At 40.3% G+C, this 21,983-nt stretch overlaps 1 protein-coding gene across 3 annotated transcripts in view; it reads left to right on the forward strand.

Moving 5' to 3' along the window:
* Ncapg2 (non-SMC condensin II complex subunit G2) overlaps positions 1 to 21,806 on the forward strand; it is an 86,057-nt gene extending 64,251 nt beyond the window's left edge. For all 3 annotated transcript variants that reach the window (XM_076551565.1, XM_006988297.4, XM_016006766.3), the window contains exons 26-28: positions 540 to 640; positions 2,224 to 2,323; positions 18,895 to 21,806. In XM_076551565.1, coding sequence (XP_076407680.1) covers positions 540 to 640; positions 2,224 to 2,323; positions 18,895 to 18,946 — 253 coding nt within the window. In that variant the 3' untranslated portion in view covers positions 18,947 to 21,806. The remainder of the gene's footprint in view (positions 1 to 539; positions 641 to 2,223; positions 2,324 to 18,894) is intronic.
* The last annotated feature ends 177 nt before the right edge of the window (positions 21,807 to 21,983 follow it).

The raw sequence follows: 21,983 nt of genomic DNA on the forward strand, positions 1-21,983 counted from the left end.
CTCCAGCAAATCAGCATCATTTGTTCCAGTAACACAAAAGTTTTCATTTCTATAGATTCTGAATTCAAATTATTTCACATAAACAACTCTTGGTTCTACCATCCATTTATCACGACTGGGATTCTAGGGTTTGTAGTAATGCACAGGGGACTGAGGATACAAAGGGATTTGCTTCTCAGACTTTGAACATGTATGACACTCTTTAGTGTGGATATGTCTCATGAATGCTTAATTGCATCATTCTGAGAGCTGTGGATTGCCTTTCAGCAGCCTATTAAATATCTCTTATGTACATTGGACTGTAGAACATAGCCACAGTGTTTTTCAAAGGCCACAATGTTCCTGATCTGGTTTTAACATTTCACCTGCAACAACTGATATATATAAAAAATATAAAATACATGTAGGGGAGGGCCTCAAACAATTTCTCATGTTACCTGAAAAGTGGTGTTTATGATTTTGGGTAAACCTTGCCTACGTTTATTTTTCTATAAGGTATTGGGATGTGGAATGATTTCAGATGTTTGCTGATTTCATAGGTCATTTTTGGATGAACTAAAGGCGTGTGTAACCTCTGGTGATATTGAAGGCATTGTGTGCCTCACAGCTGTTCTGCATATTATTTTGATTATTAACAAAGGTTGGTTACATTTTCTCTCCTTCATCTGGTGTTACTGATCGTGTCCTTGTTTGTTGCTCATGTTAGAGATGTTTGGGAATTTGGCCTGTTTCACCCTCTCCTCTGCCAGGACAGAAAAGGCTTCCCACAGCCTTTTCACCCTTGTTCCCTGGTGTTCTCTGAGTACAGTGCCATCCACTGGCCCTGTCTTTGCATGAGCTTACCTGTTCTGCATTGTAGGTCTGTCTACCTTTCACTTCACTATTGGGCACATGTAAATATACTGTACTTCAGAATTGGATCCCTCCCTTCTTTCCTTTTCCTCTTTTTCCCTTCTTCCTTCCTTCCGTTCTTCTTTCCCCTTTCCTCTCCCTCTTGCCTTGTGCAGCGTAGATAAGTGATCTATCACCGAACTTTATCACCAGCTCCCTTTTTAATTTTGAGACAGGGTCTGACTAACTTACCTAGGCTGGCCTTGAATTCATTCTGCAACCCAGTTGGATCTTGGGGTTTTTCTGCCTTAGCTTTGCTAGTTGCTGGGATTACAGGTCTGGGCCACTAAGCCCACCTCAGAATTGAATTTCTATTGGTTTGCCCTGTGTTACTTATGTTTAAAAATCTGATGAGCCCTGTTGCACAGGCCTGTAGGCCCAGCTACTCAGGAAACGGAAGCAAGAATAGTGCTCAAACTGAGGAGTTGGGTCAACATCGAAATCCAGTACCAAAATTATCCCAAAGTTTATTTTTTAAATAGTATACGTGTTGGCATTATGCCTCTTGAATACTTAACCTGTGAAAGTAGTACTGAAAAATAGTTGGCAGTACCTGTAAGATGCTCAGTGTGAAGTACAGTGGCATCCCTTCAGGCTGATCATATTCATGTTTCGATATTTTTTGTTAAGTTCTACTGATGTTAAAATGTCTTTCAACTTTAGTACTTTGCAGGTAAAGATCGCTCCTATCCAATAAGCTAGGATGCCTATCACATCTGTGAAGATTTACAAAGCTTGAATACCTTTCACTCACATGTTTAGGACAAAGATTCTTTCAGATTTGGGAGTTCATAGGTTTTGCACTATTTACATGAAACATACTGATTGAGAATCCCTAAATTTAAAATCTGAAATACTTCAAAATCTGAAACACATAAGTGGGACAAAAAGTTTTGAATTTTAGAATGTTGCAGATTACAGATTTTGGTGTTAGGGTGCTTAGTCAATGATGCTTTTTAAAAGTTTTTAGGCCCCGTGTGGGCTCCATAAAAGGCTTGTCTGAGTGACTTTCCCTGATTTACAGGCACAGAGCACATGTGTTCTGCAGAGCAAAGGACATGCCTCATTGAGGCGATGTAAGCATGGATGTGGGGTGCTGAGTACCTGCCAGTATGTAAGCAGTGGATGAATCTGATTTGTGCTGGTTGTCACTCCTTCGCACATAGCAGATCACTCTCACAGCATCTCTGTGGAAGGGGTAATTGTCCTGCACTCAGCCAGGGTTAGCTCGGGAAAAACAAAACAACAAAGAACTGACCCCATGTGCACAGCAGAGTATGTGGATATGTAGTGATGTTGAGAGCTTTTCTTTTCCCTGCAATCTTCTTACAGGTAAACATAGAAGTGCAAAGCTGAAGGAGGCTGTAGAGACTGTGAACAGAAAGCTGAAGACATTTATGGAGATCACGTTGGAAGAGGATAGCCTCGAAAGGTAAATGTGAGACTTACTCCAGCTGAGTGCTGGGTATGTTTGGGATTGCTCTTTTATTCAGTTCATTAGAGCCAGGTGATTAGAAGCCTACAGTGTAAGGATAGAGATTATGGTCATTTGAATGAGAGTGGCCCACATACTTCATGTGTTTGAAAGCCTGGTCCCCAACTGGTAGAACTGTTTTGGAAGGATTAGAAGGTGTGGCCTTGTTGGAGGAGGTGTGTCACTAGGGGTGGGCTTTGAGGTTCCAAACCATTTCCAGTTAGCTCCCTCTTTGCCTGCGCTTGTGGATCATATGTAAGCTCCAGCTTCTGCTCCAGTGCTGTGCCTGCTGCCATGGTCCCTGCCATTGTGGACTCTAATCCCCTGGAACTGTGACCTCCAAATTAAGTGCTTTCTTTGGTCAGTTGCCTTGGCCATGATTTGCTGTGTCAATAGAACAGTGACTAAAACAGACAGTTCTGTTTGAGGTACAAATGCCTTCCAGAAACAAAAGAAAACCATCATTTGTGAAACTTTACTACATAAAAGAAAGAACATTTACCCAAATTCACAGTTTTCAAATTAGACATTGTTTTGGAAATTTGCTTCATTTGAAAGCCACAGGTATTTCCCAGGTATAAATGAAGGTCTGTCTTGGAGTGTCAAGGTTCATCCCTAGCCCTTAGTGTTATTATGGGATGCCTACCAGAGAAGACCACTTAGACTCAGTCTATAGCCAATTGAAAGTCTTTATTCCAGGAGGCTGGGAATACACTCAGTTGTTTGGGAGACCCAAGTGCAGCACCAAACGTATAGAATAAGGTGTTTTTTTGTTTTTTGTTTTTTTTTTTTAAGGCAAAACCCACATCCTGATATCTTCCTCCACAGCTACAGGAGGAGGTTTTGTACAAGCAAGCAGTTTAACAGATGCTAAGATAAGCAGATAGCTGGAAGAGGAGGTCCTGTATAAGCAAGCAGTTTAACAGACCCTGAGATAAGTTAACTGAGGCATCTTGACCTTGGGTTCCTAGAATAGAGTTGTATAATTTTCCTCCTGGCTTCTTATCAAGGAGGTCAAATTCTAGTTAAACCTACAATGGCCTCAGCAAGAATACAAGATAGAGGAACCTCTGCACTGCCTTGCCCTGTCACAGTGAGGTGCATTTTCTTTCTTCCTGGGAAGTTTTTGGTTGCTCAGACTGCTGTTAACAAGCGTGCTCCTAAGTTGTTTTCCTCTCTAGGACATCTTGGTAACCTGTGCTGTTTTTGCATGAAGTAGAGAATCAACTGTTACAGGCACTTCACTAGGCAGTCTTAGTGGGAAGCAAATCATGCTGTATAGCTGCATTCTCCTTTGCAGAGAGCCTTTCAAAATCCTAAATTGCTAATTTATGTATACACTTCTAGAGTGTTGCTTTTTGTGGGCTTGTTACATAGGCTTAAATACCAAATGCTTACTTGACTAGGATTTAGGTTTATAAATGATTTTGAGAATTAAGATATTATAGTAAATGAAAGGGTTACTGAATACATTTCTAGCCCATTACTCTAATTTTTATTATTGTTAGTAAAATGGGTCAGTGTTAGTATAATTTATAATTATGTATAAAACTATACATAAAAATAATAAAATTTAATTTTTTGAAATTTATTTCAGATTATCATTTTTATTTTGATGGTGCTAGGAATTGAACCCAGTGCTTCCCACATGATATATAGACTCTCTGCCACAGAGTTAAGTCTCCAGCTCATATTTAAAAATTTTAAAACATTTGCTTTATTTTCCCCAGTCATCAGTTTTAGACACTGTGTATGTGCTGTAACAGTATGAACATGTATCACAAGCCAGCACCTAGAGTGCACTGGGGTAGACGCGACACTACTTGGTCTGTCAGTCAAATGAAGCCAGCTAAGCTGCCTTTGCGTCTGGAACAGTGACTTCGAGCTGTGTGCTCACAGCTATTCACTCTTAGCTGTGCAGCCTTGTTTTTGGATCTGTCTTTCCAAGCACTTCTCCATTCATTTCTTTCTTTTTACATACTGGAATCATTTCTTCCTCAACAGAAGAATCCTCTGTGTTGAATACACACAGAACTGTACCTGTGTGCAAGGCAGGATAGGCGTGCAGGACAGGTAGACTGAGTTCATTTGTAAAAAGCAGTGTGTGGAAAGCTTTTTCGGAATTTTAGAAATGTGCCAAGCAACTCTGTGTGTATGAGATGGCATTTCAGTGATGGGGATTACAGTTTAGGAAGTCCTTACTGCTCCTTGTACCATATGGCTTATTGCCTTTGTAAATTACAAATAACTGATAACTATAAGGACTTTTAAAATATAAAAAACATTTCAAGAATAATAGAATGGGGAAATGAACCATGAAAGTGATAGAATTCATGTGACTAGAAAGCAGAAGAGAGACTGAAGGAGAACGGCAGGAGGGAAGCAGGGGAAGAGGTGAGGAGGGAATTGGAGGAAGATCAACGTGAAAGGGCTATAAATTGATGGTTAAATTCTTTATATAAGTGCTATAATAGAACTTGCATGTAACTTACGCATACCTCGTGTGAACTTTAAAAATCACCTTTAGGTTACTGATAATACAGTGAATTGGTGTTGTCCTTGCTAAGCACTACAGTATAACAACAAAAAATCTACACATGTTCAGTACAGACTGGGCTTTTTAAAAAAGAATGTTTTAAGTCTGTTTTGGTCAGTTTATGGATGTGGATGGATGGATGCGTGGATACAGAGGGATGATAGTATGAGATCTTTTAATGTTGAACAATTCCTGCAATGTTAGAATAATTTAGTGGGCTTAGTTTTTAAAAGACTTAATTCTTAAGAAAACTGACATGAAGGTACAGAGAGTTTCCGTATGGCCCCTGTCCCAGTATGTGCTTACAGTCTCTCACTGTTTATATCCTAAACCATAGCAACACACTTGTTAACAGTAGATTACCATGCACTGACATATCATCACCACACAGAGCCCCTGACTTATGTTTGGTTTCACATTTGGTTTTGTATCTTTGGAGGGTGGTGTAAGCCAGGAAGCCTGAGAACCCAGGGTTTTGATACAGAAGGGATGAAGAATTGCCCTAGCTCCAGAAGAGAGTCAAGTGTACACCATATAGTGTGAGGACTTAACCTCTTTAGTCCACTGTTTAAGAGCTGATCTGTTCTAAATATACCCTCTTAGACACATGCAGAAATAGTGCTATTACAGCTATCTGATCATCCTTTAACTCAATCAAATTGAAAAACAAAAAATTAACCTTTACCTCTGCTAAGAAATATCTCACCCATTTCCAAGTTTGAGGAGTTATGAATAAAGCTGCTGTTAATATGGTACTGGCTAGGTTCTTGTAAATTTGCACAAATTAGAATCATCTGAGAAACGAGAACCTTAGTTGAAAATGCCTCTGTAAGATTGGCCTGGTCTGTGGGGCATTTTCTTGATTGATAATTGACATAGGTAGTGCTACCCCTGGACAAGTAGTCCTGGGTGTATAAGAAAACAAACTGAGCAAGCCATGAGGAGCAAGCAGGTAAGCAGCACTCCTCTATGGCCTCATCAGCTCCTACCTCCGGGTTCTTGCCTTGAGTTCCTTTTCTGACTTCCCTGGATGATACATTATAAACTGTAAGGTGAAATAAACCTTTCTTCCCCAAGTTATTTCAGTCATGACGTTTGATCAAATATTTATGCTAGTTTTTTGTGTGCATGTAAAATTTTAACTTGAGTAAAGCCAAGAAGCAAGGTTATTGGATCTTAAGGTAAGGATATATTTTGTAAGAAAACATCTGCCTGTCCTCCAGAATGACTATATAGTTTTGCATCTCCACCACAGGGAATGGCAGTTCAGCCATTCCTCATCTTCACATGCTTTGGTCGGTTGTGTTCTGGGTTTTGGGCCATTTTATTAGGTGTATAGTGGCATCTTGTTGCTTTACTGTGCTTTCCTGAGTACTTTTTCATAAACTTACTGTTGTCTCTCTTCTTTACTAAATGTCTGTTAGATATTTCCTTTCTTTTTAAAATAATATTTTTATTAACTCTTTGAGAATTTTTTTTTTTTGAGAGAATTTTATATAATCAAAATTTTGATCATATTCAAGCCCCTCACTGCCATCTTCCAGATCTACCCTAACCTCTTTACCCACCCAACTTTGATCAGTGCCACTTCTTCCCCTTCATCCTTCTTCCTCTTCTCTTTTTTTATTAAAACCCATGGAGGCCAATTTGTGTTGTCAGTCTATCTACTCTGGGGAGTGGGGCTTGCCCTGAAGTGGGGCTTAGCATGGATTATTCCATTAAAGAATATTGACTCTCTTTTTTTAAAGGTTTGTTTATTTATTTATTTATTTATTTATTTATTTATTTATTTATTTATTTATTTATTTATTTATTTATTTATTTATTTATTATACAGAAGAGGTGCCAGATCTCATTACAGATGGTTGTGAGCCACCATGTAGATGCTAGGAATTGAACTCAGGACCTCTGGAAGAGCAATCAGTGCTCTTAACTTCTGAGCCATCTCTCCAGCCTGAATATTGACTCTCTTAGCACCTACCAAATGTCAATAGCTCTTTAGCTACTGGAGGGATTTCTTGCCTGCTTCCTGCCCCCTCCATTTTGGGATTTTTGTCTGGTTTGAGCTTGCACATGTTTGTGCATGCTGTCACAGTTACTGTGAGTTTTATGGATAACTGCTTTGTTGTGTCTGGAAAACACTGTTTCCTTGAAATTATCCACCATCTCCACTTCTTACAATCTTTCTTCCCCTTCTTCACTGATGCTCCCTGAGCCTGAGGGAAAAGGGCTGTAATAGGTATTTTCCATTTAGTGCTAAACACTCCACAGTCTCTTATTGTCTGCTTACTCACCAGTTGAAGGTCTGTTATTTGCCATCCACTGCAAGAAGAAGCTTCTCTGATGTGGGTTGACAGATGTACTGATCTATGGGTGTAGCAACAAATCATTGGAAATTGTTGTAACACTGTGTTCTTTTAGCAAAATAATAGCAGTATTAGCTTTTTCCATAGGGCCTGTGACCGGTTTACCCACAGGTTCTCAGCCCCATTGACAATACCAAGTATTGGTTCCATCTTAGGATGTGGTCCTTAGATCCAAACCAAAAAAAAAAGGCTGTCACTCCCAGCATCCATGCTGCCATTGCACCAGTGGGCATACTCGTCAGGCCAGTCCTCACTGTAGCTCTTGGAGAAGCTGGATAAGATGGATGTTACTTTCCTCCTTTACTGGCATGCATAGCCCCCTCCAGCACTATGAAAGCTAGTCAGCAGGGCCGAAGTTTCCATGTGAGTACCAGTTTGATTTCTCCATGTTGTATGACTCAAGTATGTGGTATTTTCATAAGGAGAGTCTTAAGGTCAAGTTGTGGAGGCTAATCAAACCAACTGCCTGTTATCTTTGGGAATTATGGGGCCCCACCAGCTGAAAAAGAGGTAACCCATTCTTAGTACTGAGGTTGTTATTTACTAACCTCTTGTATCTTGTTAGGGTAATGACACCCCCCCCCCCCATTATAAGGTAACTCCTTTTAAAATATATGTATATATATGTATTTTAGGAAGATTCCCTAGTAGGCTTCCATGTGGCCTTTTCAAAAAGCCTTTAGTGTTACTTATACCCTACCCACATTCACTCTTACTGGGCCTTCCGATTCCCCAACTCATTTAATATTTCCTGTTTCTTTATTCCCTTATCCCACTTTGTATAACTGTATCTCTCACTTGAAAGATGTCCTCCTTCCTCATTTCCTAACCTCAATGGGCATTCCAAATAAAAACACACACACCAAACCTAACATCCACAAATGATCATCTCTTTGGGTCTGAGTTACCTCACTAGGATGATCGATTCCAGTTCCATCCATTTACCTATTTCATTTTTTAAGAGCTGAATAAATAATTCCATTGTGGAAATGTACCACATTTTTATTGCTCATTTATCAGTTGATTGACATCTAGGTTGTTTCCATCTCTTGGCTATTGTGCCTTGAGCAGCAGTGAACATGGATGAGCAAATATCTCTGTAGTATGATATAAAGTCCTTTGGGTATATGCCCAAGAGTTACATAGCTTGATTATGTGATAAACTTATTTTCAGCTTTTTAAGGACCCCCCCCCTACTGATTTCCATAGTGATTATACCAGTTTACAATCCCACCACCAGCAGGAAGTGTTCCTAGTTCCCTACAGCCATGCCAGTGTCTGCTGTCTTTTTTTACTTGTTGATTTTTTTATATTTCTTCATTTAGCCATTCTGATTGGGATAAGATAAAATCCCAGAATATTTTTAATGTGCATTTCCCTGTTGAATGTTAGAAATTAAAAAAAAAAAAAATCTCAGCTGTCTGTATTTCATCTCTGTTTAGTTCCATGTTCCATTTTTAAATTGTATTTATTTTCTTAATGTTACTTTTTTTATTTCTTCATGTATTCTAGAGATTAACCCTCTGACAGATGTATAGCTAGTAAATATTTTTCCCCATTCTGTAGGCTGCCTCTTCAGTTGAATGTTGGTGTCCTTGGCTGTATAGAAGCTTTTCAGTTTCATGAGGTCCCATTTATCAGTTGTTGATCTTAATGCCTGAGCTACTGGGGTCCTGTCCAGAAAACTGCTTTCTAATAGTATAAGTTCAAGTATGTATTCTCTATTTTTCCCTCTCTCACAGTCAGGCTATCCGGTCTTATGCTGAGGTCCTTAATCCATTTGGAGTTAAGCTTTGTGCAGGGTGAGAGATGAGGATGTAATTTCATTCTTCTATACACTATCCAGTTTGGATACCACCATTTGTTGAAGACATTGTCTTTTCTCCAGCGTGTATTTTTGGCTTCTTTGTCAAAATTTAGGTGCCTGTAGGTTCATGGATTCATAGCTGGATCCTCATTTCTATTTTGTTGATCAGTATATCTGTTTTTTTTTTTTTTTTTTGGTTTTCCGAGACAGGGTTTCTCTGTGTAGCTTTGCGCCTTTCCTGGGACTCACTTGGTAGCCCAGGCTGGCCTCGAACTCACAGAGATCCACCTGGCTCTGCCTCCCGAGTGCTGGGATTAAAGGCGTGCGCCACCACCGCCCGGCTTCAGTATATCTGTTTTTATGCCAGTATCATAATGTTTTTTTTTTTTTGGTTTTTCGAGACAGGGTTTCTCTGTGTAGCTTTGCGCCTTTCCTGGAGCTCACTTGGTAGCCCAGGCTGGCCTCGAACTCACAGAGATCCACCTGGCTCTGCCTCCCGAGTGCTGGGATTAAAGGCGTGCGCCACCAACGCCCGGCTCATAATGTTTTTATTATTGTAGCTCTGCAGTATAATTTAGAATCAGGGATGTTGATAGCTCCAGTAACTCTTTTGTTGTTTAACTTGTTTTGGCTATCCTGTGTCTTTTGTGTTTACATGTGAAATTTAAGGTTTTTTTCCTCCAATTTTCACATTAGTCAGATCAGTTCATGAACATAGGAGGTATTTCTGTCTTCTGTGTCTTCTTCAGTATCTTCAGTGCCTTGGAATTTTTATTACACAAGTCTTTCATGTCCTTAGATTTATTCCACAGTATTTTTGAGGCTGCTGTGAAGAGATTTGTTTTCGTTTTCTTTCTTGGTGTGTTTGCTGTTGGTATATAGGAAGGCTAATGATTTTGTGTGTCAATTTTGTACCCACTACTAAGCTGAATGTATTTATCAGCTGTGGGAATCTTATGGTATGCTTTTTAGTGTCTTTTATATATAGAACCATATCATTTGCAAAAAATTATATTTTGACTTCTTCCTTTCCTGTTAGTATCCCCTCTATCTCCATTACTTTTCTCATGGCTCTAGCTAAGATTTCAAGCACTGTACTAAACAAGAATGGAGAGTGAACATCTTTGTCTTGTTCCTTATTTTAGTGGAAATGTTTTGGATTTCTCTCCATTTAGTGTAATGTTGGCTGTTGGCTTTTTTTTTTTTCCCTTTAAATGGCCTTTATTTAATTTAGATCTCCCCCCCACCCCCTTATCCCTAGATCCTTTAGAACTTATGAATGGATCTTGGATTTTTTCAAAGATCTTTCCTACATCCAGTAAGATGGTCATATGATTGCAATTACTGATTTGTGTATGTTGAACCATTCCTGCATCTCTAGGATGAAGCTAACTTGATCATGATGAGTAATCTTTTTGATGTGTTCTTGAATTCAGTTTGCAGGTATTTTATTGAGAATTTTTGCATCCATATTCATCAGAGTAAATGACCTATAGTTTTTTCTTTTTTGTTGGATCTTTGTCTGGTTTTGGTATCAGGGCAATACTGGCTTAATAAAAAGACTACTTTATCTTGATTTAGTTAGGTAGGTCATATATATGTAGGAGTTCATCACTTTCTTTTTTAAGTTAGGTTTCATTATATAGTGCTGGTTGTAGCTTGAGTTTTCCTGCCTGGCCCACAGTCAGGACAAATCTCTGTCACCCGTCAGTCCCACAGCCACTCAGATCCAACCAAGTAAACACAGAGACTTATATTGCTTACAAACTGTATGGCCGTGGCAGGCTTCTTGCTAACTGTTCTTATATCTTAAATTAATTCATTTCTATAAATCTATACCTTGCCACATGGCTTGTGGCTTACCGGCATCTTCACATGCTGCTTGTCCTGGCGGCGGCTGGCAGTGACTCCTTCCACCTTCCTGTTCTTTCTTTTCTCCTCTCTGTTAGTCCCGCCTATACTTCCTGCCTAGCCACTGGCTAATCAGTTTTTTATTTATTGACCAATCAGAGCAATTTGACATACAGACCATCCCACAGCACTTCCCCTTTTCTTTCTTTCTTTTTTTTTTTTTTTAAAGAGGAAGGTTTTAACACATCTCCAAAGCCAGCTTGGTATATTTGGGAATCTGGGCATAGCTTCTCTTACTACTTCCTGCTGGAGGGGGGCGCTGTATCTTATGGGGACACAAAGAAAATTCTAGGATTATGGAGTAGTCCGTGAGGGTGTATCATCTGAGCCAGTTGCCTTGAAACGGTTCTGGATGTTGGATCATCTGGGCCTTGGTGTCGTCGGAGACCTTTTAGGGGTTCTTGGCTGGTCAAACCTGATGTATTTTAATCTGGAACAAATCCATAGGCTCTGGCTTTCTGTGGAAACAAAAGCAGAGCCTCCTTTCCAACGCAACATATCCTTATATCCAAATTTTGAAGTCAAGGTACCTTTTAAATATACATTTTGGCATAACTCAACAGCTTTTGCAATCATATGTTTTTCTTCAGTTATGAATATCAAAGAGAACATAATCCAGATTCTCTGTGTGGTAGCCATCTTTACATGGCTTATTTTTTATATTACCTTGAGCCTATTGCTTTAAACTGCAGCCTTCTAAGGCTGAAACGGCGCTGTGGCTGCTGGCTCCACACACTTCAGCTTCCCAACATGGTGGTGGTACATTTTCCGCCAGCTCTGGGAGCCATCAACTCTCAGAAATAGTGGTTCTATGCTTCTATCAAAGCAGCGTGTAGCCCAGAAACCTCTTTTTGTTTTGTACTAGCAAAGACTAAATCCACCATGCAGCTTAATGTGCCACTTGCAGAGGCCTTATTCCCACCATACTGCAGGTCGAGCGCACATGCCAGGAACTTGCCATAGTAGCTCAAACATGCAGGCTGAAAGCGACAACTTGGAACTATTTTTAGTTCTGTCTTAGAATCTTTTTACTCAGGTTTTAGGTGGAAACTCTTGCCCCACATTGGGCGCCATTTGTAGCTTGAGTTTTCCTACCTTGCCCACAGTCAGGACAAATCTCTGTCACCCGTCAGTCCCACAGCCACTCAGATCCAACCAAGTAAACACAGAGACTTATATTGCTTACAAACTGTATGGCCGTGGCAGGCTTCTAGCTAACTGTTCTTATATCTTAAATTAATCCATTTCTATAAATCTATACCTTGCCACATGGCTTGTGGCTTACCGGCGTCTTCACATGCTGCTTGTCCTGGCGGCGGCTGGCAGTGACTCCTTCCGCCTTCCTGTTCTTTCTTTTCTCCTCTCTGTTAGCCCCGCCTATACTTCCTGCCTAGCCACTGGCCAATCAGTTTTTTATTTATTGACCAATCAGAGTAATTTGACATACAGACCATCCCACAGCAGCTGGTTGGTTTAGGACTCACTGTGTAGACCAGGTTGTGAGATCTACCTGACTCTGCCTCTCAGAGTGCTGCACCACTTTGCTTGGCCCTGGCTTTTCATACTGTCTTTGACTGTTGTTTTTCCAAGGCCTCCAGGTGCCATTGATTTATTAGTATGTGATCAATCTCTCTCCCACCTTTCTCAGCTGTAGATATTTAGTATGATTTTTTTTCATCTTTCCTGCTTTCATTGTGTTCTGTAGATTTGGTATGTTATATTTTCATTTTCACTCAATTCTAGGAATTTAAATTTTTTTCTTGGTTTCTCCCTTGACCTACTTTTCATTCATTAATGTATTGTTTAGCTCCCACAAGTTCGTGTACTCTCTAGTTTTTATTGCTGTTGATACCCAGCTTGTTCCTTTGTGATCAAAGAATATAGGATGTTCTTTCAGTTTTCCTAAATTTGTTGAGACTTGCTTTGTGTCTTAATATGTGGTCAATTTTAGAGAAAATTTCATGGGCTGCTGAGAAAAAAAGTATATTTTTTAGCATTTAGGTAGAAAATCCTGTAAATGACTGTTAGATCCATTTGATTTAAGATATCAACTGAGTGTGATGCTGTATGCCTTTAACCCCAGCACTCAGGGTGCAGGAGCAATGGATCTCTAAGTTTGAGAGTAAGCTGGTTTATATAGTGAGGTCTAGGAAATCCAGGGCCACACAGCGAGATTATGTCTTAAAAAAAAAAAATCAGAGTTTTCTCCAGATTTATTTTAGCCAAATTAATTTGTTAGTTCCTTTTGAAGTATGTTTTGTTGGGTATTAGAATAGCTCCTTCAGCTTGTTTCCTTGTTCCGTGTCCTTGGAACACCCTTTTCTATCCTTTTAATCCTAAAGTGGTGTCTGCTATTGATGGTGAGGTGTTTTTCTTAGAGGTAGCAAGAAGATGGAGCGTGTTCTCTAGTCTGTAAATCTGTGTCTATTAGTAACTGGTTCTGTTGATATTTATTAATTCCCGTTATTTTATGATTCATAAACCTCTTTAGATTAATTGTTGTGAGATTATGTAGTCCTTGTGCCCTCCTGAGTGTGTTTCATTTTCTCCTCAGACTGAAGTATTTTCCAGTGTCCTCTGTAAAGCTGCCTTAGTGGACATGCAGTCCTTAAATTTTACTTTATCAGGGTAGAATTTTTTTCCCTTTGATTACAGCTGATAGTTTTGCTGGGTATAGTGGTTTGGGGTTGGCATCTGTGGTTTTAAAGAGCATCATTTCAGCCCTTCTGTCCTTTAAAGTCTCCATTGAAAAGCCAGGTGTTCTTCTCATGGGCTGGCCTTTGTGTGTGAGTTGTTCTTTGTCTCTCGCAGCTTTCAGTGCCCATTCTTTGTTCTGTACTTTGTCTTTGGATAATTATATAATGTGGGGATATTCTTTTCTGATCCTGTTTGGTGTTCTGTATGTCTCCTGTACCTTAATAGGCATTTCTTTTCTTATATTTGGTAAATTTTCTTTGATGATTTTGTTGAAAATGTTTTCTGTGCCTTTGACTTGGGTCTCTTCTCCTTCTATATGTATGTTTTACAGGTTTAGATTTTAATAGTATCCCAGAAATCCTGCATGTTCTGTTCCTGAGATATTTTTTTTTGTTTGATTATTGTTATACATTAAGTATTTTTGTTTGTTTGTTTGTTCTTTTAGTGTTTGGAGATAAGATTTCTCAGTATTCCTGGTTTTTCTGGAACTTGCTCTGTAGACCAAGGTAGCCTTGAATTCAGAGATGTGCCCATCTCTGCCTTCTGAGTACTGGGATTTAAAGAGCACTTCATGCATGTTATACACAGATGTACATGCAGCTAAAACACTCATACACGTAAGATTAAAAATGAAGGGGATAAAAGATCTTTAGCTTATTTTTTAATCAGGTTGGTTGTTTTCTTAAGTTGAGTTTTAAGAGATCTTTGTGTATTTTGGGTAATGCCCCCTTATTATATATGTTTTACAAATATTTTCATCTAGTTGGTAGTTTATCTTTTTATTCTCTTAATTGACTTTGAGCCGCCCCACCCCACCCCCAGTTGACCCTAGTTTCTTATTGGAAGAACAGAAAAATTTAACTAACTTGGGTTTTAGTTAATTCTAGATATAGTTGACAATCAAGAATAGCCATCACATGTCTAGATTTGAATTTTTGCTTGTGGCCATCTAGTTGTTTTAACATTTTTGTGCTAAAACGACTGCCATTGCATTTTTGTCAAAATCAGCTGCCTGTATTCATGTTGATCTTTCTCTGGGGTCTTTTGTCAGAACCACAGTTTTACTTTAGTTTTATAACAACTATTTAAGTTGTATTATAGTCATTCTCTACCTGATATCTCTTTGACATTTAGTTTATCTTTGTTTCTACATATAAGATTTAGTCACTTTGTCTGTTTCACATAATCCACTGGTTTTTTCTAGATTGAACTAAGCTGACAAAGGTGGGAAAGACTGCAGTTTTGACCCTTTTGAGTCTTCCTATCCATGAACATAGGCTAGCTCTTCATTTGAGTGAAGATCTCTTAAAATTGTGATTTCGTAATGAATGTTTATTTAGGACTGTTGTGCTTTATGTCAGATCACCACAGCTGCTGCTTTACTGTGCTGTTCTGTGTTTATCTTGTTTAAAAGGGTGAAACCATGTGCAGGTCGGTCCAGAAGGCTCAAAGTTAAGACTTTTGTTGTTGTTGTTGTTTGCTTGTTTGTTTTTAGATGCAGGGTTTCTCTGTGTAACAGCCCTGGCTATCCTGCAACTCATTTTGTAGACCAGGCTAGCCTCGAACTTCACAGAGATCCGCCTGCGTCTGCCTGCCATGTGCTGAGATTAAAGGTGTACGCCACTTCCGCCCAACTAAAGTTAAGAATTTTTAATGGAATTGGAATAGAGGATTATTTACCAATTATAAAGGAATCTTAAAAATTAGAGATGAAAAGTAAACAGAGCAACCTACCTCGAGGGACAGTGGAGCCCCCGGCTGGGATCTGGAGGGCCATTTATGCTGGACAAACACTCACATGATACTCAGGTGGAGCCAGTGGGCCTATCTGCGGCTCAAGTAGAGGAATGGACAGAGTATCCTGGATAAAAGTTCCTTCCCCTGAAAATCTAACCTCCAGTAAGACCACACATGTGGGTCAGTTTGAAGGCTATGAAGGAAATGCTTTGCTTTTAAACTGTTGACTATTTACTAAGTTGGTTAATGCAGTTAGACTTTGCTACTGTATACTTTAAGAAGAAAGTCAACTCAGTTCTGTGAACTTCTATGGCCTGATAACCTGCTACAGAGATGACAGAATAACAGATGCATTTTGGAGACACCTGAGTGAGAATGTCTCTGCCAGATGTACTGTTGACCGAAGGGTATCGGGACTACAAGCTAGGAATGTTATTTTCATGGAATGGAGCAACAGTCTCAGCATATGTCAGAATGTTTTTGCTAGAATCTTGTTTGTGGGGATAACATTTTAGATGTTGAGTGGTGCAGCCCATTCTGAAGATGAAAGGGAAGCCCTTCTGGTTAGTGCCCTTAACTTCTACTCACACATCATCAAAGGACCTGAACAGGTTTAAACACAGATGCATTGCGTTCATCTCCATGGCTCCTACATCTCTGCCATCAGCCGTCCTCTCTACTGAACCGTCTGCCTGTGGAGAGAATTCTCTTTAAGGAGAAAACTCCCATGCTTGGTGGGGCTCAGTTTTCTCTCTAGTTGGGCAGGTATTTTTTGGGTGGTCTGTTAGGTTCAGAATAAAGTTGTTCCTATTGTACTTTAATTGCTTCCCTTGCTATAGAATATGCTGAGTTGGGCATGTTTTCTTAGGAAACACTAACATTTGCCCACACGCTGTTGCACTGAAATACCAAGCCTGTTGTATACACTTTCATAATCAACTTGAAGGTAGAATGTGTTTGTAATTCAAGGTTATGGAAGTATGTTAAGGTTTATGTTGCATCATGGTTGCTTACTAGTGAGTTGATGGACTGTAATCCCATGGCATACAAGTACTTGCCAATATTGAGTACACGTGTATGTGGGCTACCAGTGCCCTTGCTGTGAGAGTCTAGGAGGATATCTGAGCAGTATCAATAAGTGGGCATTAACTGATTTGTTCCTTTCTGTGGAATTTTAGTAGTCCTTTTAAAGGATGAATCTGTGGCAGGATGCTTTTATAACTTGCTTAGAAGTGTTCCTGTTGCCAGTTCTGAGTGGACTTGTGTGGATAATTAAAAGCAATTCACTCACAAGTACTCCTCCTCCTTTATAATCCTGACATTGTTCTTCTGTCTTCCTGTTCCATGTTGCTGGCATGTGGTGTTGCAGGGTCAGAAGGGCCATATGTCCTTCCTGCTCATGGTCAGAGCTGAGGTGTCACATGCTCTAGGCCACTTGTCTAATTACACATACATACAGACCCATGACTCACAAGTCTTTTTGCCACTGCCCTTCTCTTGTTGAAACCCTGTGCCTTTGTCCCTTTCACTGTCCTTACTCGATGGCTAGTGTATTCATGCTTTGCTCAGGTAACACAGTGAACTAGTTGTAGGCCCAGTGGTCTTTGTGGCATTGGAGCAGTTGTGCCAGGGTTATCTGTGAGGCAGGCTGCCCTGTGCAGGCCCTGCCTGGCGTCTGAGCTGTTGAAGGTGAGAGAGAAGGGGGTGGCATTGCTGTGAGCATAACCTAACTCTTCTACCTCCCACTCAGCAGGCAGTGATTCTTTTTTGAGATGGAGGTGGTAACGTGGACCACTTTCCCTCTGTCTCAGCTCCAGCTCCTGAGCTGGCATTGTATCTCCCCTGGGGGCCTGGAGTGGGGCAGGGGACTCTGAGTCAGTAGTGCTAGACCAGTGAGGTGAGCCACAGGAGGGTCCCAGTTATCTGAACTCCTAAAGAGCTGGTCTGGGTTGACACCTTTTTCACCTTTGAAGTTAAGAGAGCTTGAGCTTCTGGTATTCACAAGGCAGGGCAGGTACCCACTGCTCCCATGTGATATCCTTGCACCCTCTGCTCAGTCTGTACCCATGAGGTGTTTGCGCTAGGTGGGCTGAATACATGTGGATGCCCTCTCAGGGGACAGCAAGAGCTTTGAACTCAGGAACATGGTGAGTAATCAGGTAGATGGTAATGTGAGTCTTGGAAAAAAGTCTTCTTGGTTGGGCAGGGCGATGCAGGCAGATGTTCCCCAGACACTGGAGAGGTGTCCAACACACGCAGTGTTAGGAACTGAAGAAACCTCCTAAGCCAAAGAAAGGGATGATTCCAAAGACTTCCTGACAGGGGATTCTTCAGGAGGTTGACTTAAAATACTCAAGTGGCTAGATAAAATTCCTGAGCCCATGGGCAAGGGAGAAAATACTGTCTTTTCTAGGTTTTTGCTGCTATTACAGAGGCTGCTGAGCATATGAGAGGTGGTGGGTAGCCAGTGCCAGAGTGTATGTTAAGTTAGTAGTGACTCTCAGTGACAGCTGATGTGAGCTGGATACATTTGGTTAAAGAGATATTTTGAAGAGGCTCTTGCCTCTCTGTTAATGTTACTATCTGAAATCTAAAAATGTCAATCTTCCCTTGACTCTAGACATGTTGTCAGTACACCAGGCCAGGGACACTGGCCATCAGTCTTCTCACTTTCAGTGCTGGCCACAGAGGACAATCACATGGCTTCTTCAGGCCCAGAATGCTAATTTGTCTGTGGAGCTTTGAGTATCTGGGAGTAGTTTGGGATCATCTTGGGAGAGGGCACTCGGGGGCAGACTCTGACCAAATAACATGTGGCAGTGCCAAGGAGGAGTGTTAGTTGAAAGGGAGAAAAGGGAGTGCAACAGAGCCTTGTGCTTTGTAACTGATGTGCTTAAATCTGCAGTATCACACTGCAGTGATTTATACAGGAGCTGTCCAGCCATGGTTCTTGAGTAGACACCCTGAAAGGAGGGGAGAGACTGCCTCCATCAGTGTTCCATCAATGGGCCTGGGTATTCAGGCAGGCAGGCCTCAGGCAGCTAGAGGTAGAAGGGATGGCCATAGTAGCAGAGTACGGTGGTGTAGGTAGATGGTTTTCATTTTCCTTGTTTTCTCTTATGCAGTAAAGAGTCAGGACTGAGTGCTGGGTAAGACAAGCCACATTGTGCTCTGTGTACTGGATCTAATGAGGGGGTAGAATTCAGAAGAGTAGAACTAAGAAAACTATTCTCCAGCTGGATGCTGCCAGGTGAGCAGGTGTTACTGAGTCTATGCCAGGGCCCCAGTCTATTACCAGGGCCCCAGGCTATGGGCTCTGCAGTAGGTGCTAAGGCTTGGCTGGGACTGTGTTCTGCTCTGTGTAGGTCAGAGGCTTCTAGATCACAGGCTGTTTTCATGTATGTCTGCTTACATAGCATTTCTAAACTCTGCTCATTTGGAGGAACTGAATCTGTGTCTTTCTTTTGTTTTTCAGGTTCCTGTATGAATCATCAATGAGAACTTTGGGAGAATTTCTGAATTCATGACAAAACCACCGTCTTTGGGTGTGTAGAAATAGAGACTCATAGGGTGAAATGTGTGCATACCTTTCTTGCTTTCTCTTCTTTTGTCAGACTAAGCCTGGAGGCCTGAGTCTGTAGCTACCCAAAGATGAAGGCCAGTACAGCACTGGTGCTCTACCATACACACTGTGCCTTTAACCAGCTGGCAGAGATGGAGAGTGGTAAAGATAAGTGGGAGAAAGACTGGCAAGCAGCTTGCACTCTTCCCCAGAAGCCCTGGCAATTCGTATGGGAACTGTGGCCTTGGCCAGCTCTTAAGCTCGTTGGCCTATGACTTACCCACTATTTATTATTTGTTGTGAAATTTTTACTGGAACAGATTTTTCTTGGGTCTTTCAGCAGGGCTGCCATTAGCCCACACAGGGCCTCTGTTCAGATGATGAAAAGAATCACTTCGCCCAGACAGTTTACTGCCATCTGTTGTACAGTTGTAATAAATACACCAATACACAGCACTGATACAAAGTGTCTTCTTGCTCCATTGCACTTATGTTGTGCTCAACTTTTACATCTGAACCCAGCAGCCCTACTCCAGAGGCAGTGCCCTCCTTCCACTGAAGGTCATTATCAGATCAGAGAAGGCTTCTTGTTTGAGTGTTGCTGTGTACCATACACAGTTAGGGATAGAGCAAAAATCAAGCTCAAAAATGCCTGCCAAAGGAAGTGAATTGAGGAAGGCTGTTGCTAGGAGTGAGTTGCTACCTAGAAACGATTGTCATATCTTAAGGCCATGGTAGAGTGTTGCTCAGTGGACGCACATGCACAATTGGACCTGTTTTTCCTCTGCAGGTCTATGGCAGAGGCACAGACCTTTTCTTATATTGATGATTATAGGAGAGTAAGCAGAGAACTCAAGAGTTAAAGGTTTGTCCAGGGCCCATATAAATAATGGATTAATAGCTGGGCAGTGGTGGCACACTCTTTTAACCCAAGTGCTTGGATAGCAGAGGCAGGATGATCTCTATGAGTTTGAGGCCAGCCTGATCTACAAAGTGAGTTACAGGACAGCCAAGGTTACACAGAGAAACCCTGTCTCGAAAAACAGAAACAACAACAAGTAATGGAGTAATGATGTGAAAGAGAAAAAGGATCTGGTTTTAAAGTGACATTTGTATAATATGGTAACCATGAATAGGCAAGTTTGTGTCCTTCATTTAAAAATGCTGGCAAGTGGTCCCCTGTGCACATTTGGAGAAACGATGGCACCAGCACTGTGGTAAAAGAATCCTCTGCCTCTGGGTAATCCTAGCTTCTATAGCCTCTCCCCATCAGCACCCTTCCCTCAGCAAGACTCTGGCAAGTAGGATTGAGTACCCTGAACTCAGGGTGGAGAGCTCAGAGATCAGTGCATTGGTGATGGTGGATGGCCTCAGCAGGTGGTGAAGATGAAAGATCAAGCTAAGAATTGTGATACCACACAGTATTTGACTTTTGCAGAAATCGAACCAGTTTGCCTTCCAGTCAGCTTACGATAAATTCAACAAGGATGTGCAGAAGTTGGCAAACTAACAAAACTTGCCTATTTTAATGAAATAGTGTAGGTGTGGTGTGCTGCTGGGAGACCATTTGCAGAATAAGAAGACTTTACATCATGACATAGCATGTCTTGCAACTTACTAAAGACCAGGAGTAGGAACTAAAATGTTAAACCCTGTCCTAAACATCTGTGAGAAATGTGGCACTTTTGATAGGAACAGATCATCAGTCAGGGAGAGATTCTCCAGGAAGTTGGCTTTGAGATTATTGAGACAAGAACAACTACCACAAGAAGACAGAGCCTTCGGTGCTCGTGTGCTTAGAAAATTGAAAGTCTCTTCTGTATGGGATGAAGATTCGTGAAAGAACTCAGACAACTGAACAAATTACATTTTTCCCCCTTGCTAGTGGCCAAATAAATGAGAAGCTGTTGATTATCTGCACTGCAGCTCTTTTCCTCTCCTGGTTTTGTTGTTTGTTCTGCTTCTGTTCCTCTTAAGGTTTTGATACTTTCAGGGACTTTTTAAATAATAAAAGTCATGGCTTTTAACTGACCTGAAGAAGTTGGTTACTAGTTTCTTTTTTTTTTTCTTCAGTACATCAAATATAATATAACCTTAAAAATGGAGTTATATCCTTATAAATTAATATATCCCTAAACACACCTGATGCAGGTTCTCTTGGGCATATGAGAAAATACATTAAATAAAAGTAGATGGACTTGTGGCACAATACTTGTGTTTAATGTCAACTATTACAAGTTGTTAACCATGTGGCCACGCATTTGATAATATATGAAATCTCTAGACACTGTTTTTGAAACACAGCTTAGCTAATGGTGTTGCTTATCTGTTGGAGAACATCCCAGATTTGATTACATTCTGAACCTATAATACTTAGATTAAAGATTTGGAATAAATGGAAGTATAGGTGTTAACATAAATATCACTATGACTTCCTACTTACAGGTCTGGTTTATGCCAGATCATTTTCAGGCTCTTAGGAGATAGGTCTGACAGGTTGATAACTTTGTAATGTAAGAGACATGTGAAATGCTCATGTTTTCCTTATATTGTTTCATTGCTAATTCTTGAATATTTTTAGATTGTTAGAAGTCATCAGTAGCTCATGAAATATTTGCATTAGATTTTAAAGCAGTATAGAGGATATATATTTTTTTCTCTCATTGAACTTTTTAAGGAAAATTTGATTTATCCTTTTATATAAAATTGTATAAAAATCTTGTTGGAAAATAGATTAAATGATAAAAGAGTTTTGTGAATACTTTATAATATTAATCTTTTCTTTGAAAACATGAAAGAACAAAATAAAGTAGACTTCAACAGTTTTAACTGAGTGCCAAGAATATTTAAAAGCACCATTGTTGATGAATGTATTTATAGAATTTAATAAATGAGGAAGTGAAAACATAGAAAGAACAGGCTGGTATTTTAGGTATTAGTTTCTTAGTCCAAAAAAAAAAAAATTGAGCTTAAAAGAAAAGTTTGGTATTAAGCACCTTTAC

This window comes from Peromyscus maniculatus, chromosome 14, assembly GCF_049852395.1.
Source record: "Peromyscus maniculatus bairdii isolate BWxNUB_F1_BW_parent chromosome 14, HU_Pman_BW_mat_3.1, whole genome shotgun sequence".
Classification (NCBI taxonomy): domain Eukaryota; kingdom Metazoa; phylum Chordata; class Mammalia; order Rodentia; family Cricetidae; genus Peromyscus; species Peromyscus maniculatus.